General features: G+C 52.6%; 3 protein-coding genes across 3 annotated transcripts; 2 read left to right on the forward strand and 1 right to left on the reverse strand.

Annotated features, from left to right (window-relative positions):
* Window positions 1–176: 176 nt before the first annotated feature.
* On the forward strand, window positions 177–2,934 carry STEHIDRAFT_156828 (uncharacterized protein; the record flags this gene model as incomplete). Its single annotated transcript, XM_007304152.1, has 5 exons — window positions 177–1,784; window positions 2,042–2,422; window positions 2,506–2,590; window positions 2,667–2,713; window positions 2,788–2,934. 5 exons carry the CDS (start codon window positions 177–179, stop codon window positions 2,932–2,934), a joined length of 2,268 nt encoding a protein of 755 aa, XP_007304214.1.
* Window positions 2,935–5,688: 2,754 nt separating this feature from the next.
* STEHIDRAFT_168496 (DUF383-domain-containing protein) lies at window positions 5,689–10,310 on the forward strand. The gene is made up of 18 exons (XM_007304153.1): window positions 5,689–5,918; window positions 5,976–6,164; window positions 6,372–6,482; window positions 6,548–6,886; window positions 6,961–7,109; window positions 7,167–7,320; window positions 7,399–7,593; window positions 7,664–8,025; window positions 8,109–8,668; window positions 8,719–8,793; window positions 8,852–8,890; window positions 8,948–8,956; window positions 9,012–9,194; window positions 9,255–9,282; window positions 9,348–9,361; window positions 9,426–9,503; window positions 9,554–10,005; window positions 10,073–10,310. The coding sequence occupies exons 1-8, from the start codon at window positions 5,898–5,900 to the stop codon at window positions 7,793–7,795; spliced, it is 1,290 nt and encodes a 429-aa protein (XP_007304215.1). The 5' UTR covers window positions 5,689–5,897; the 3' UTR covers window positions 7,796–8,025; window positions 8,109–8,668; window positions 8,719–8,793; window positions 8,852–8,890; window positions 8,948–8,956; window positions 9,012–9,194; window positions 9,255–9,282; window positions 9,348–9,361; window positions 9,426–9,503; window positions 9,554–10,005; window positions 10,073–10,310.
* A 235-nt stretch (window positions 10,311–10,545) lies between these two features.
* On the reverse strand, window positions 10,546–14,476 carry STEHIDRAFT_139386 (uncharacterized protein). The gene is made up of 4 exons (XM_007304154.1): window positions 14,035–14,476; window positions 13,857–13,961; window positions 12,083–13,359; window positions 10,546–12,017 (listed from the first exon to the last, which is right to left on the reverse strand). The coding sequence occupies exons 1-4, from the start codon at window positions 14,321–14,323 to the stop codon at window positions 10,803–10,805; spliced, it is 2,886 nt and encodes a 961-aa protein (XP_007304216.1). The 5' UTR covers window positions 14,324–14,476; the 3' UTR covers window positions 10,546–10,802.
* Between the last annotated feature and the right edge of the window lie 17 nt (window positions 14,477–14,493).

Consider the following 14,493-nt stretch of genomic DNA (forward strand, 5'->3'; position numbering starts at 1 on the left):
CTTGCATTCAACACGTAGCATGTCCAGTCACATCTGAGCGCGATAACGCCTTGCCTGTCTGGCCTTGTCATTGTCTTGCTTTAAATACGCGTCTCATCGCGCAGCTTCTCCTTTTCCCTCCCATCCGAGTCGCACTGGACATTTGCTATTGACTTATCACTCCTATTCATCTTACTATGTCTGGTCATCCTTATCATCCCGGTCGCTCACAACCTCCCACATCTGCTTCAGCCTCCTCCAGCACCGGAAGACCACCTCCACAACGAAGGCGGACTTCCTATTCATCACTGAACGAGGCATTAGGATCGCCCGAAGCCGAACGACAGCTTCAAGGTCAGGATCAAGGTCCGCCTCACACCCTCGGCATCGGCGTGTTCGGCCAACCTACGCTTCATCATCCCTCGTTCACCATTCCCCTGCCGACAACAGTGCCAGCGTCCACCCCGGTTGACACGCAGGCTCATATGTCATCCGATGCGCGGTACTTGTACCCACAACATCAACAGCACCAGCACCAGCAGCAACAACAACCGCACGCAATGACATCTTACGAGTATCAAACGACGTACGCCACCGCCACAACAACTGCCACTGCCCCTCCGTATGATTCACCGTCTTCTCATCACGCGCTTGTACAACAAAATCGTACACACAGTCATAGCCACGGTCATGGGCCAGGCCCGGGTCCACCTCATCGTCCACCACCCTTGTCTAAACAGTCTCACCCCACGGTCTCACTCCCATCGTCATCATCTCACCCACATACTCCAACGCAGCCGTCGCCTTTTGGGCCTGGGCCTTCCCCTTCTTATCATCCCGCTGCTGGTCCCTCATCCTACGGTGTGCCACCGACCGGATACCCCAACGTTGGCGGTCAACCTCAGCCTCAACAACCATTGCCGCAGCAGCAGCCGCAGTGGAATCCTGGCAGTGGTGGAGGCGGGGTGATGATTGGCGGAGGGGAGCAATGGTCAGCTTATGGTCAGCCGCTTGTTCACTCTTCATCTCAATCGAACAATCCTAGTACCAACTTGAATCCATCATCTATTCCTATATCCACTGCATCTATCATCACACCGGTCTCCGTTTCCACATCAGGTCGACCGGACCCTTCCCCACACCCTTCGCACACGACGCATCCTCTTCCACAGCCTCACCCTCAACAACACTTTCACCCGCATCAGCAGCAGCAGCAGCCACCGCTTGCTGGTCCTCCCGGTTCAGGTCCTGCACCTCGAGCATTCGGCTCAAGACAGTCTACTGGGTCGGACCTTCCTCCTCACCGACTCAGCCATGGTTCAATCACAACGAACACGAGCAACACCACCGCTCCGTCTACGCCTATCGAACCCAGTGCTCCCACGACCTCTCAATCTTATTCTCACCACCCGCAATCTCATCCTCAGTCGCATTCTCAACCTCCTCAATTCCCTCAATCTCTACCTCGGCCACAACAACCACCACCAACCCATGCACAAACCCCCTCTCAGGCGCCCAAACCAGCTCCAAAATCGCGTAGAAAGCGTGAGAAGGAGCCGGCTGGCTCATCGGGGTCAACTGGGGCAGGAGCCAGTATGGTGGCAGCTGGCGGGAGTAGTGCTGGTCCCAGCAGCGGTATTGGACCTGGGCAAAATCAAAGTCAGGCTAATCGTCCGCCAAGTACACCAACAGACGTTAGTATGGGAGGCGTAGTCCTAGGGATGAGTGGCGGAAGCCCAGGGAGCGGTGGCGGTAGTGGCACCATGGGGCAAGGTAGCAGCGCGCAGAATGTGGATTATCATACAGTAAGTCCATCCCGTATATTATTCGTTCCTCCTCGAGCCCGCCGTTTGTATGCTTTCACTACCTAAATTGTCACCCACTCCTACCATGGACACCTATTCGACTATATTCAGGCACTTGTCGTGGAGTTCGAACGCATTCTGCCTCCATCTCCTTTCCAGCGATTGTGTTTTCGGCGTAACATAATGCATCACCAACTGACCTTATTTTCCCCCTCTTTCGATCCCCGGATACACTCACTCTCGATCGAAACCGTCAGCTCCTCGACTCCTACCGCTTCATCATAGAGAAAACCGCCTCACTAGTAAACGATCCGTCCTCTCAGGGCCGACCATCGCCCGAGGAACTACAGCAAATGACTCAGGCGGCGACCGTAGGGGCTAGAATTCTGCATTTTGGAGGTACGGGAGGGGTAAGCGAGTCTCCTACCGGAAACTTAGGGCCTTCGAGCAGTGGACCAGGTGGCGCGAGTGTGCCCATCAGTGCGTCAGGCACTAGTCAGGTCATAGGGTCTCCGATGGGAGGCCAGGGGCAGGTACAGGTTAGTGCGAGCGCGAGCGCGAGCGGGGCCGCAGGAAGTTCGAGTGGTACCGGAGCAGGAGATGAGGCAGAAAGTAGCAGTGTTCCGGCCAAGAAACAAGTGAGTCTTCTTTCCATGCTGAGGGACCGTCTCCCGTCTGTTGAGCTTAACCTTCGCTAACTTGGTCTCAACTTTGATCAAAGAAAACGGAAGGGTCAGTACCAGAAGGCCAGAAATGTCTAGGTTGTGGTGCCACCTCGACGCCGGAATGGCGGAGAGGACCATTGGGTATGTATATTTATGGAATATTTGGGCCTCTTCTGCCTTCTGTGGCGTTCGTTGACCGAATGCATTTCAACCACAGGTCCTCGGACGCTTTGTAACGCTTGTGGCCTCGTTTATGCCAAGCTTGTACGTCAAATCTTCCTCTGCTACCTCACGCTATTCGCGTGTTGCCGGGGAACACTTCTAAAAGTGATTTACAGATTAAGAAGAGGGCGAAAGAAAGTCATAAAGTAGGTGGTGGTGCGTCTTCTGCGCGAAACGACGAGGAGTCGAGTGACGAGGACGACGAATCGTTCATGGCGCAGGAGTATAGGGAAGAAGGTGATGATGATATGGGAAGGCAATGAACGGTCCAAACTTGAAACTGTTCCATCCTAATGCACCGTCTTCCCGCCACCGTCGAATCTTATGCCCGTTTCGGTTGTCTTTCTAGACCAATTCGCTCCCCTCTTGGTCCCACTTCGTGCGCGTGTATTTTTTTGCTTGATTTCTCTTCGGGTTTTATGTCCAATACGATAGCACTCCTACCTTGTTGTCCCGCTGCGTTATCACACTGTTTTTTTTTGGTCGTTCCCACCCACACGCACATGTTTCCCTGTTTCCTCTCCTTTCGTCGCCATCGCTTGCATTATTTTCTTCTGGGCATAATCCGATCTTCCCTCGCTCCTGTGGTCCCTCTCTCGCTAACCGACCGCAGGACAATTGTAGACGGTTCATCAGCGCGGCAGCTCTAACTGTATCATGTTGATCTGATATCACTCTAATGCACCGCAACCTCTCGCTGTCGACGTTCCATTATACCATCATTGGCTCCAATTCTTCGCTTCGACGCTCGTCTACATACATGCTTGTCTGCTTCTTCTTCCACTTCTCGCTCGCATGCCCTGTCTTCTGGTCCTTTTCATTGCCCCCTTGGATCCGACTCGATGTACTTTGCTCGCTCTTCGATCGAGGTGGGCTTAGTTCCTGATTGCCGGACTCTTGCGGATCGAGATGGATAACTTAGTCGCTTTGACTGCTGGGCACATGTGTGTATGAGCGGGTGGACGGATGGAGCTTGATGCACAACCTGCCGGTGCAGCGCGCAACTATCCGGTTATGCTCAGATCGACAGGTGTGCTCTGGCGCTGATACGCTGACACTCGCTGACCTGTATCCGTGCAGTCATGATTTTCTCGAAGGTCCGCTTCCTCTAGGTGTGCTATATTCTAGAGTGGTTTGCAGAAGACTCTGGCCAGCTCGAGACCAACATAATGCATGCATTTGTATCGTGCCCATGCCTAATGGGTGAGTATTCCTGGTATCCTGCCTCATCTGTGCTGAATGTGCGGATTCTTCGATCGAAATTCACGGTGAGCTCTTCCAACATTCCCTTATCCATGGTCGCGGACTCATGTGGGCCCAGATATAATTTGCGACGGCGTCCGTCGACGTGAGAGGGCTTTAGGTCGGCCTTCCTGCCCGTAGTAATCGGATCTGGTCATTCTTAGAGTGGCATCATGGTCGTAGATGTGGGTCTGGTAGAACGGGCCTAACTCTTGATGGGAAGGACCGGTAGCATCGCGTGCAAGAAATTTCAAAGCAGCAAGAGCTTTCAGGTTCCTTAGCAGGGTATAGAGAGGTGAAGGGTTCGCTATCGCCTGTTTTTTTTCTCAGCTATGGGACCGTAACAATATTGACGATATATTCTTCAGTCACCGAACTGGATAACTCCTGAGTTCGCCGCAGTACTTGCCGTCCAATTTCGGAGCTGGCTGTTCAACGGATGCTGCCGGCCATTACATACATCTGAACGCCTACCTTTCCCGACAGAACTCATCTAACTCTCATGTGAACCAGTCTCGGTCTTGCTCGCACAACGAGGCAGCTCGTGGCGTCGTCTTACCGTCGATTAGAGAACGGCCGCTCCTTCTTTCATGCTCGTCGATCGCGATCACAGGTAAGCTACGATAGAGCACACTTTGACCACGGTCTCAGTTTTGCTTTCTGAGTGGAACGCCGCTCGACGCGCCTTCTTGCAAGTTCATCTTGCTCTTCACTTTGTCGCTCAATCGACCAATGCCCGCGGATCATCCACATGGTCCATCCTCTCAAATTCCCGATCAGAAGTATTCCTTGACCTCCGCGAATGTTGCCGCTCCGCAATCTCAGTGCGCCAAGATGGATGGGCATCGATCGGCGTCGATCCTCGAAGATGATTGGTTAGAAGTTCATATATGCCCAGCCGGCGGCACACCCACTGCAATTCGTCTGTGACAGTTTATCCTGGCCATTTTGACAGAATTAGAATGTATGGCGTGGACTTAACGACGTAAGTAACTTAAAGCATTAAGGTTGTATGGCTAGTTTTCGAACAACAGCAATCACGAACCACCGTCTGATCAATTGTTGCGAAAGTTGCGCCGCCATGTGGTTGGCTGCAAGAAGGTAGTGTGGGATTGGGCGATTGTGTGGCCACGGGATGATCCAGACCTATCCTGACTCTTAAAAGTTTGAATGACCTGATCCTTACGAAGGACTACGTGTTCCGCGTGGATTTAGCGTGGGGTTACCTGCAGTGATGACTCGATGAGCTGTGAAGGCACTCAGGAAGAGGAGCTCGACTTGACGGTGAGATACAAAAAGATTACTACACAGTATTATAAACTTCGAGGGGAGCAGATAGAAGAAATGGAGATCTGACTGTCTCTGGAATAAGGCTCACGCGTGCACTCTTGCAAAACCCTAAGATTGAAGAGCTACGTATACTTGAGGGCTACAAACGCATTGAAGTAGAACGTTCTGAGATACTGACTGTCAGCGGACGTTGCTATTTATGAATGAGTAAATTGAGAGCCACGAGACTAGAGAAGCTAAGTTGCTCTGTCGATCTGGAAACAGCACTCCTGAATATTCAGAATCATTGAGCAACGCGAAGAGCTGTTCTTTCTAAGGCCACACAAGGGCCACACGAGCACACAGGCGCTTACTGTGACACCGTGACAGATGTGACTTACGTGACTCACTCCCGGCGAATTTGGCCTGGGCCACAATATTTTCTTGCCTCTAACTCTCATCTCTGATCTCAAGCCTATTCCTGCTCTTACGCGCAGGGTATAATTAACGACCCTCCGAACTCTTCTAGAGCTTTAGCCACTGGCGATATCGATTCTCACAGTATATCTCATCGGCCCAAATTGATTCTCTGGCTAGCTAACGGCGGTGGAGGTTTTGATCGTCTCGTCTTCTCTGACTTCAAGTGACCGGCACAAAGAAGTGTCTGGTGCTGTGTACATATATTATTTGAGTGTCCATCTTTCATTGTTAAAAAATGGAGGCACAATTGAGAGAGGTGCGTTTCCCTGTATATTGGTGCCAGACGAGAAGATTTCACGCATGAGATTTTTAGCTCCTTCCTTTCCTCCACGATCCAAACCCCCAAGCCAGGCAGTTAGCGCTAGAGAATTTACTAGCTCAGACTCCGAAGGGCTCTCCCCATCGTACCATCTTCTTGTCGGGTATGCAAGGCGGTGGATTGAAGAAGCCTAAGGATAGCGAGGTCATCAGAGATTTGAAACTGCTCTGTCGAGACAACTTGGTACGTCTACATACTGGTTTCTCTTTCATGATTCGAAGATCGAGGTCGCGGTCCAGTATGGCAGCGACTTGCATGTACGATAGTCTCACTTCAAAATGGAATCAACCCCCATATGTATCTACGCACGATTCCTATCACCAACAATACATCACATTTCTACTCCTTGACTTGTTTCCTCCTCATTGCACTGACTACCGGTTCCTACAGGCAGTCGCGCATGATGCTTTCCGCGCTCTTGTCAATCTCTCTGACTCTCCCTTATTGGTCACCTCATTGGCTGAACCGACCTTTCTCAACTTCCTCGTATCTTACATCATTGTTCGTCGTATCTCCCTTCGATCCCTTGCCAAATGGATACTTGAACTTGGATTGCACCATGGCAGAACCCGCAAGCCACCCTCGCCGATCTCGCCGCCATGTTACTGTCAAATTTGACTACCGCGATCTCATCATCGACGGCGGCGGCTCTCCTCTCCATGAAAGTGAAAGTTATTCCGTATGAAGCACTTCTAGGTGGCCTGTACCCTACAAACTCCCGCTCCGGTAGTTGTGCCGCTCCCGTTCCTTATCCCCAAGGTGAAGAGGTCGATGTTCCCGCACTACCGTTGTTGCTCGACGCTTTCGTCCGAGGCGCCAATATTGATCCCGACAATGAGGAGGGCAGGCGAAGACAGAAAAGTAGTCTTCACTTTTTAGCTAGCGTGTTCGCCAATGTCTCCACAGTTCGTGCTCCTCTCGATAATAATACCACACAAATTCATGTTTTCGAAATTCATCCTTTCACATTTTCATACAGACGCCAGTAGGACGCCAATTCCTTTGGACGCCACAACACATCGATCTACTACGTTCTTCCGGACCTGTAGAATTCCCTCTTTCAAAAATAGTCGCCTTCACGGAACACAAAGACACCATTCGAAGAGGTGGCGTGGCTTCGACCATCAAGTGCGTGATGCCTCAAAGCAGTACCGTAACCATGCCACTCAACTTACTGATCGATAGAAACTGCTCGTTCGAGAAACAAGCACACCAAGCGTTGCTTTCCCCAGAAACAGACCTCGTCATTGTTCCCCCATCAACGATCAAGGCACCAGGCGTCGATGCGCTTCCTTTCATTTTGTTGCCTCTTGCGGGTCCTGAAGAATTCGATTTAGAGGTACCCTTTTTATATTGCGTCTTTCTTCCCGTGGCGACTTATCTCCGCGTCGCCCGTTCCCCTTCTTCTTTGACACAGGATCAAGAACTTCTTCCGGCAGCTCTTCAGTTTCTTCCTCCGACCAAACAGCGTGAAGCCGATCCTACGTTAAGATTGACGCATGTCGAGACGTTGCTTTTGCTATGCACCACGCGGTGGGGAAGGGACTTTTTAAGGAATCATGGCGTGTATGAGATAGTGAGAGCCCTCCACGAGCAAGAGACGGTCGATAATGTAAGACATCATCCTCGTTGTGCTGCTTTTGGTGTTGCGACTAGGTCACTAACACCGTTGCTACTGTCAGATTTCCGAACATATCGAAAGACTTGTCAACTTACTCAAAGGGGACGAAGGTCCGGAGACGGTCACTGAAGGACAGATAGAGGAAGTCGATCAGGGTGAGATAGACGAAGATGAAGTTATTGAAGAAGTGTAACAACGGTGTATTTTCAAGTAATGTACTGCTCGCGAGATTCCCAGGACAGAGATAAGTATTTTGCTTCACCGTTTTGCTCTTCGCAGATAAGATTAGATCTTCGTTCCTTGCCCTCGCTCGGCAGTTACGCCTTCGGCTCCGAAGACATTAAAACCCCCTATTACCCCAGATTCCATTTACCCCTGCCAGCGACATCGTCTAACATCGTTTGAGAGCCCTCGAGCAACCTGGTAGGGCTGCAGCATTTGCTGCTCGTTTATGTACCTTGTCCCTTTCCTCTGCTGCCACACAGCTTTTCTAACATCTATGTTTAGCAGGCGCTCAAAATGATAGTTCTACGTTGTAGAACATGCCCCGTTTCCACTCGCTTCACCACAGTGGAGCTGTCTCTAGGCCACTAAAGCTCGAAGCATGTTGCGCCCTCTCTACGTCATCTGATGGTCAAAAGAAAGGAAATGTATCGCAGTGTATCCATGACAAAGGAGGACCTTCTTGACCGGTCCCACCGCATCGTAATGTTCAGCTAACATACAAAAGACGAGTCGCTCGCTGCTGCCCTTTCCCCAGCGTCGCTCACTTTCTTCACCCACCACTTCCCCTTCTTTCCCTCTTTTCACGTCGATCAGGCATCGTCGTGCTGAAAAACTCTGCTTTTTCGTTGACCAGCTTACACTCCCTGCATCTTTTTCGTCCATCCTTCGTGCCGCGCACTCTTTTGTTCTCGTTTGAGGATCTCTTTCGTCTCGTCTCAACTTTTTACACGAATCCCACCTTTCTCTCACGATGTTGTTCCGCCTTGCTCTTATTCCCCTCGTCGGCGCCATGATCGGCATGTCAGTGGCTGCTCCCACCGAGTACACCCATGCTCTTGTCGTACGTCGCGTATATCCACATCATAGACGTTCTTCTCACAGTTTCTCCAGGCCCGCAAGCACAATAAGGCGGCGAACGCAACTGATGCTGCCGGTGCCGCCGCCAACGGGACAGCTGCTGCTGCTGTAAGTCCTATGATTTGATCCTTTCTCTGCTCCTCCCCTCAAACTGTGTCTCTTCTAGGCAGCTGCCAACGGCACCGCCGCCGCGGGATCGAACAAGGTGCGTCCATTCTATCATATCTGTTGATGTTTCATCCACTAATGACTCGTCCCATAGGCTGCAAAGATATGTTGTCATTCCATGTTCATCTTCATTCTCATCTTACCTTTAGTCTCTGCACGCAGCTACGAAGGCCGCCAAGGTTGCGGAAGCCTGTGCTGCATTGGCTTCGTCAACTGGTGCTAACGCCACTGCTGCTAATACCGGTGCTGCTGGTGCTGCCGGCGCTGGTGCTTCCAACGCTGGTGCTACCGGTAGCGGTGCTGCCAATGCCAATGCCATTGCTAAGCTCGAGGCTGCTTTGGTATGTGTTTTCGATTTTCTAGACGGTCTGCCTAGGACTAATCCGTTCCACTGTCCTTAGCTTGGGGCCAGGGAAACCTTCGATGCTGGTGAGACTCATATCATTTCCAAGCGCACGTTTGTCCGCTGAGCACCTCATATTCTTCGTTTTCAGCCCTCAATGCCCGTGTATGTTTCGTTTGCGGAATTACTTCGTCTCATAACAAACTAACGTTTGCCTCGCTTGCTGTAGGACGACGAGACTTTCGAGAAGCGTCTCAACGACCTCAGGTCTATCCAAGCCTACAGCTTCAAGAAGGGTAAAGCGGTGGTAAGTCTTCTCTCGTCGGCGTCTTCATCACTTTCTGAGTTTTGTTTTAGACTGCCGCCGAGTGTGCTGCCTTGTCATCGTCGTCGGCTGCTGCTGCGACCGACACTGCGCTTGCCACTGACACTGCTGCCGCTGCGACCGCTACCGCCATCGCCACCGACTCTGCTGCTGGCGCCGCCGCTACCGACTCTGCTGCTGGCGCCGCCGCTACCGACTCTGCTGCTGGCGCCGCCGCTACCGACTCTGCTGCCGGCGCCGCCGCTACCGACTCTGCTGCCGGCGCCGCCGCCACCGACTCAGCTGTTGGCGCCGCTGCCACCGACTCTGCTGCTGGCGCCGCCGCTACCGACTCAGCTGCTGCCACTGGCGCTGCTGCTGGCTCTGCTGCTGCAACCGGTGCCGCTGCTGGCTCTGCAGCGACTGCGGCCGCCACTGACAGCGCTGCTGCTGTCGACTCTGCCTCCTCGTCGTCTGCGACTGCTATCGCGAGGAGGAACAGCAGGTCTGTCCATTTCTCAAAACAACTCACACCATGTTTGCTGATGAGCTGACCTGTGTTAATTGTGCAGGGTTCGCTTGAACCGCATGGTCTTTGACGATGAGGAGGCCTTGTAGATCATGAGATTGAGTCGTTGTTTCGAGCAGATTTCTTCATTACGATACGATAAAGTGCATGGACTATGGACATTGAGACCGGCGTGTAGCTTTTTTCTTTTGTCAACTTGAATGTCAGTTTTGCAGAGCTTTTCAGTACACCTTTCCTTCCGTGCATTCCATCTTTCACAATGCATTCACTTTCACCATGACTTGATTCTGTGTGATTTTCCGAGAGTTCGTAAGCATCTCCAAATCAGTTTCAGGTATGCATTGTCGAGCTGGGGAAGGAAAGACAGCTTGAGAAGTTTATTGATACCCATTGGACACTTCTCTGGGGTCTCACGACTTCGTAAACGTTGGTTTTCTCGTTTCCGGTCTTGAATACTGAGGTTAATGTACCGAGATGGCAACTGGACGGACTCGAGCAAAGAGATGAGATACTATTGGCGCGTTTATTTCTCTATAGACACATGACGACGGGAGAAGGTGAACGAAAAAGTACAGTAAGTATACATGGTAAAGTAATAGAAATAATCGGACGATGGCAAACGCATAGCACAACAGACAATTACAGACCCATTACCCGTATGAAGTGAGTCCATATCCACATCCATCCATATCCAACCCTCTCTCACAATCCGCATATCCCTATCCACAAAGCTAGCTGCACCTCCCACACTCGGCCCTAGGGGACTTACGCCCTTACTGCCCTCCCATGGTGAACCCCTCGATGCTCACCCCCGCCTTCCTCAGCACATCCTCCGCCTCAGGCACGCACTCCTCCGGTTCCCTGAACACCCTCAGAACCACGTTCGGCGGCACCTCCCTCCTGGCCTTCCAAACCCTATCCTGCAAACTATACTTCTTCTTCTCGCCCTCGCTCATCGAGTTCTCCTTCGCCCTTTGCGAATATGCCTTCCGTCCTGCACCGCCATAGGTAGATTGGCCGTATCCCGATTCCGTCGAACCAAGCGTGAGAGCTGAAAGTGCGGGCGAAGGTGGTGTGCTCCCGTTCCATGCACTAGGCGTCATCGTCAACGGCTCAGTGCTCAACGGATCCTCCATGATGCGGGATCCTTGTCCGTGTCCTCTCGGCGTAGGCGTATGCACCTGTCCATGCCCATTCCTCCTACCATCCTCGATTCCCGGAGAAGACGCGGTCGACGCGGAACTTTCACTCGAAGACTCCCAAGGCTCAGCCGGATATTTCGCCGAGAAATAATCACTGCTCGAAGCACGCGTCATCTTCCCCGTCGTCCCCTTCTTCCCCGGACTGCCCAGCCCGATCGCCCCCAACGTAGAGGACAAGGAGCTCCCGCTGGTCGGTGAATTGGGTAACGACTCTGACGGTCTCGCCGTCTTCCTCCCTATCGTTCCGCTAAGCCGACTCCCATTGACAACGTCAGGCATGATCGTGCCTTCTTCGTGATGGATCGGTAGGTGACCGAAACCTGAGCCAGGAGTCCCTGGAGCGCCGAATGAGGACGCGACGGAGCTCGCAGTGCCTTTCCTACTCCTGGGCATATTCAGCGTCAATGTGCTCCCCGTCTTCACGCCCGAGCCCAAACCATACGGCATTCTCTCCCCCGTAGGATCATCGAGCGTCAACGACGGATCCTCATTCGCGTATACATCCCTGATGAAGATCGCGAGAATCTGGTCCGGTCTGTCCTTCGCCAGCGATGCGTACAGCTCGAGGTCCTGTTCGCCGGAGTCACCGACGAGGATGAAACGAGAGTGGGGGAAGGAGGTCAGGATTTCGACGACCGAGGCGCGTTTGCGAGTGGCGGGGGCGGAGAGAATGCCGGAGAAGAGGTTGCGAGTTCCGTACGAGCGTAGACGGATAGAACCAGGGGGGAGCTTGGCTAGCTGGAAGAACTCGTTGATCACTGACAACAGCTCGAAGGGACTATTTGACTGTAGACAACCCCAATCGACTCATAAACATAAATCGTTCGACGAATGAGGCAAAGAAAACTCACGACATAATGAAACCTCACACCGGCGTCCCACATCGCACCATACCAATCCCCCATCCCCCGAATAACATTCTCCTTCAACTCCCTCACAAACACATTATAAAACACCGCCCTCGCTCCACTCGTCACACTCGAATACTTCACCGTATCGTCAATATCCGAAATCACACGGACGGGCGAATACGTCAACGGAACTTTCTCCGAAGCAGAGGCCGTGCGAGTAGGCGGTGGTCCATAATGCGCGAGCGTGGGTGCGAAAGCCGGGGTGAGCGTGGGTGCGAGGCCGGACGGGATCGAACGTTTGCGGGGAAGTTGACGGGCTTCGGTGGCGGCTGGGATTGGAGGTGGTGGTGGGAGTGGTGGGTCACCGGGTGGTGGGTGGAAGCGAGGTGTGGGAGTGCTGGTTAGTGCTGGTGTTGAGACCTGCGCAGGCGATCTCGAGGGAGGTGATATCCGTGGTTGATACTGGTATTGGGGTGGGGGTTGTGAGGATGAAGGGGATGGTGTTTGCGGAGATAGTTCTGGATCCGGAGTGGAGAACAATTCTGCTCTGATGCAGAACTCGTGCTCCAGCCTATGGTCTCCAAACGCGACCTCAGCTCCCCTCGGATGCGTGCATACTTCCTCCCACGGAACGACGAATTTGTACTGGAAAGATCCATCCGGTGCGGTGTCAGTTTTCTGTACTGCGAGTGGTTTATCGTACAGCGCGCGTTCTCCTGAGCTCGTCGTAGAGCCGGAGCTGCGATGGTAAGAATCTGCCGATGATGCTGCGGAAGACGGAGTAGAATGGCGATAGGGGTTATTCGACTTGAACGACGGAGGTTCTGAGGTGTTGGTAGAGGGAATAGGGTCCTGAAGGTGTAGCGAGATTCGTATCGTCCTCGAGGCCAATGCACCAGCCCAAAATGGATGCAGTCTCGCCTCCAAATTCGCGTGCAGCCTCCTCAAATCATTCGCCACCGTATTTCCAAGCAAATTCGACCCAGGCAAACTCGAGAAACCAGCATTTGGAGTCCCAGGCGCCGAAGAGCTGCCGGTAGAAGAAAGTGTGTTGCTGGAGTTGTTACGAGAGGAGGCTGCGGCAAGGGCGTGTCGAAGAGCTCGAATTTCGGATTCTTCGTCGATCTCGTCGGGGCGGGGCGGGAGGTCGATTGTGGCGAGGAGGTCTTCGGTGGATTTGGAGAGGTGGGAGGACGAGGAAGGGAGGGCCGGGTCGGAGTTGTCATTAGGAGTCGTGGAGCCACTGTGATCGGAGAGTTTGGGGAGTGCGGCGAAGGCTGCCAACACAAGGAGTATAAGTAAAAGAAATCAGAACGCAGAAAGAAGAACCAAGCAACAATGATATATTAGTCCTGCTTCATTCTAGCGAGGTCTATGGGCCCAGTGAGCTCGCACACCGTGTTGCTCTACAGCCAAACTAGCCACAGCATCAGCGAGGACACTGTTCCTAGCAGTTTCAGTGCCAATCCTGTTCCCCCTGGGCGCAAATCATCGAAGATAGACGCTTTCCGAGCGGGTGCCAGGGAAATCACTTGGGCTGGCTGTGTGGCGTCAAACCTACCTGCGCCTAACCGCCGTTGGGGTTATCAAAATCAAAGATAGCTCTCAACACTATCGGCTGTGCTACCGGAGTTGATGCGCTACTCAAGAGTTTGATGATCTCGAAATTCCAGCAATATTTCGAGCCGGCATTCCAGGTACGATGGAAACGAAGTGTGGCGAGACACATAACCTCGTTCAAAAGGGAAAGCGAACAACCGTGAAGGATACTCACTTTTGGCCAATTTGAGGAGGGTCTTCTGGGAACGTGTCTGAAACCCTGGCGCTCGATATTTGACGGCATATCCAGAGACGAAGACCTCGACGTCGTACGGAGAGCCTGCGCGTGGCGAACGAAATCATTTGACGCTGAGCGTCCCCCAATAACAGCCGAGCGTAAACCAAACACTCACCTTCCCGACCGTCATACAACCCGCTGTGATATCTTCTTGAAGCCCATCCAGGAAATAATACTACAGCCTCTTCGCCAACATCTTCACCGGCCGCTCTCTTTGCTATCTTCTCACCTGCCCACTGTGTCCAGCTCTGTTTCTTCGGACCTCCGTTGGCATAGCCCGCGTCGCCTGGCTTTAGTTCCTTGCGCTTCAAGTCGCGGTTCGAGATGTATTGTTTGATGCGAGACGAGCCCGCAGAGGCCAGAGAACGCCAGGTGGGTGGTCGCATGTCACGGTCTTCGCCCATGTCAGCGTCGTCAGATATCAGTTGGGAGTCGGTGAGACTTGTCCAAGCGCGGCATGCATATGGTTATAAGGAAAGATGGCACTGGCGAGGACAGCGTTCATATGTGTTCAACAAAGCTATCAGTTGGTTGAAACGGAGAAGCGCTCATCGGTTGCCAGATTGTTCCGCAC

Source organism: Stereum hirsutum, assembly GCF_000264905.1.
Source record: "Stereum hirsutum FP-91666 SS1 unplaced genomic scaffold STEHIscaffold_7, whole genome shotgun sequence".
NCBI lineage: Eukaryota > Fungi > Basidiomycota > Agaricomycetes > Russulales > Stereaceae > Stereum > Stereum hirsutum.

Coding starts and splice junctions, on each gene's coding strand:
- STEHIDRAFT_168496 (XM_007304153.1), top strand. CDS start 5,898: ATGGAGGCACAATTGAGAGAG. Junction 5,919..5,975: donor TGGAGGCACAATTGAGAGAG/GTGCGTTTCCCT, acceptor TGAGATTTTTAG/CTCCTTCCTTTCCTCCACGA. Junction 7,594..7,663: donor AGCAAGAGACGGTCGATAAT/GTAAGACATCAT, acceptor TGCTACTGTCAG/ATTTCCGAACATATCGAAAG.
- STEHIDRAFT_139386 (XM_007304154.1), bottom strand. CDS start 14,323: ATGGGCGAAGACCGTGACATGCGACCACCCACCTGGCGTTCTCTGGCC. Junction 13,360..13,856: donor CCTCCTCAAATTGGCCAAAA/GTGAGTATCCTT, acceptor TTGTGTTGGCAG/CCTTCGCCGCACTCCCCAAA. Junction 12,018..12,082: donor GTGTGAGGTTTCATTATGTC/GTGAGTTTTCTT, acceptor GGTTGTCTACAG/TCAAATAGTCCCTTCGAGCT.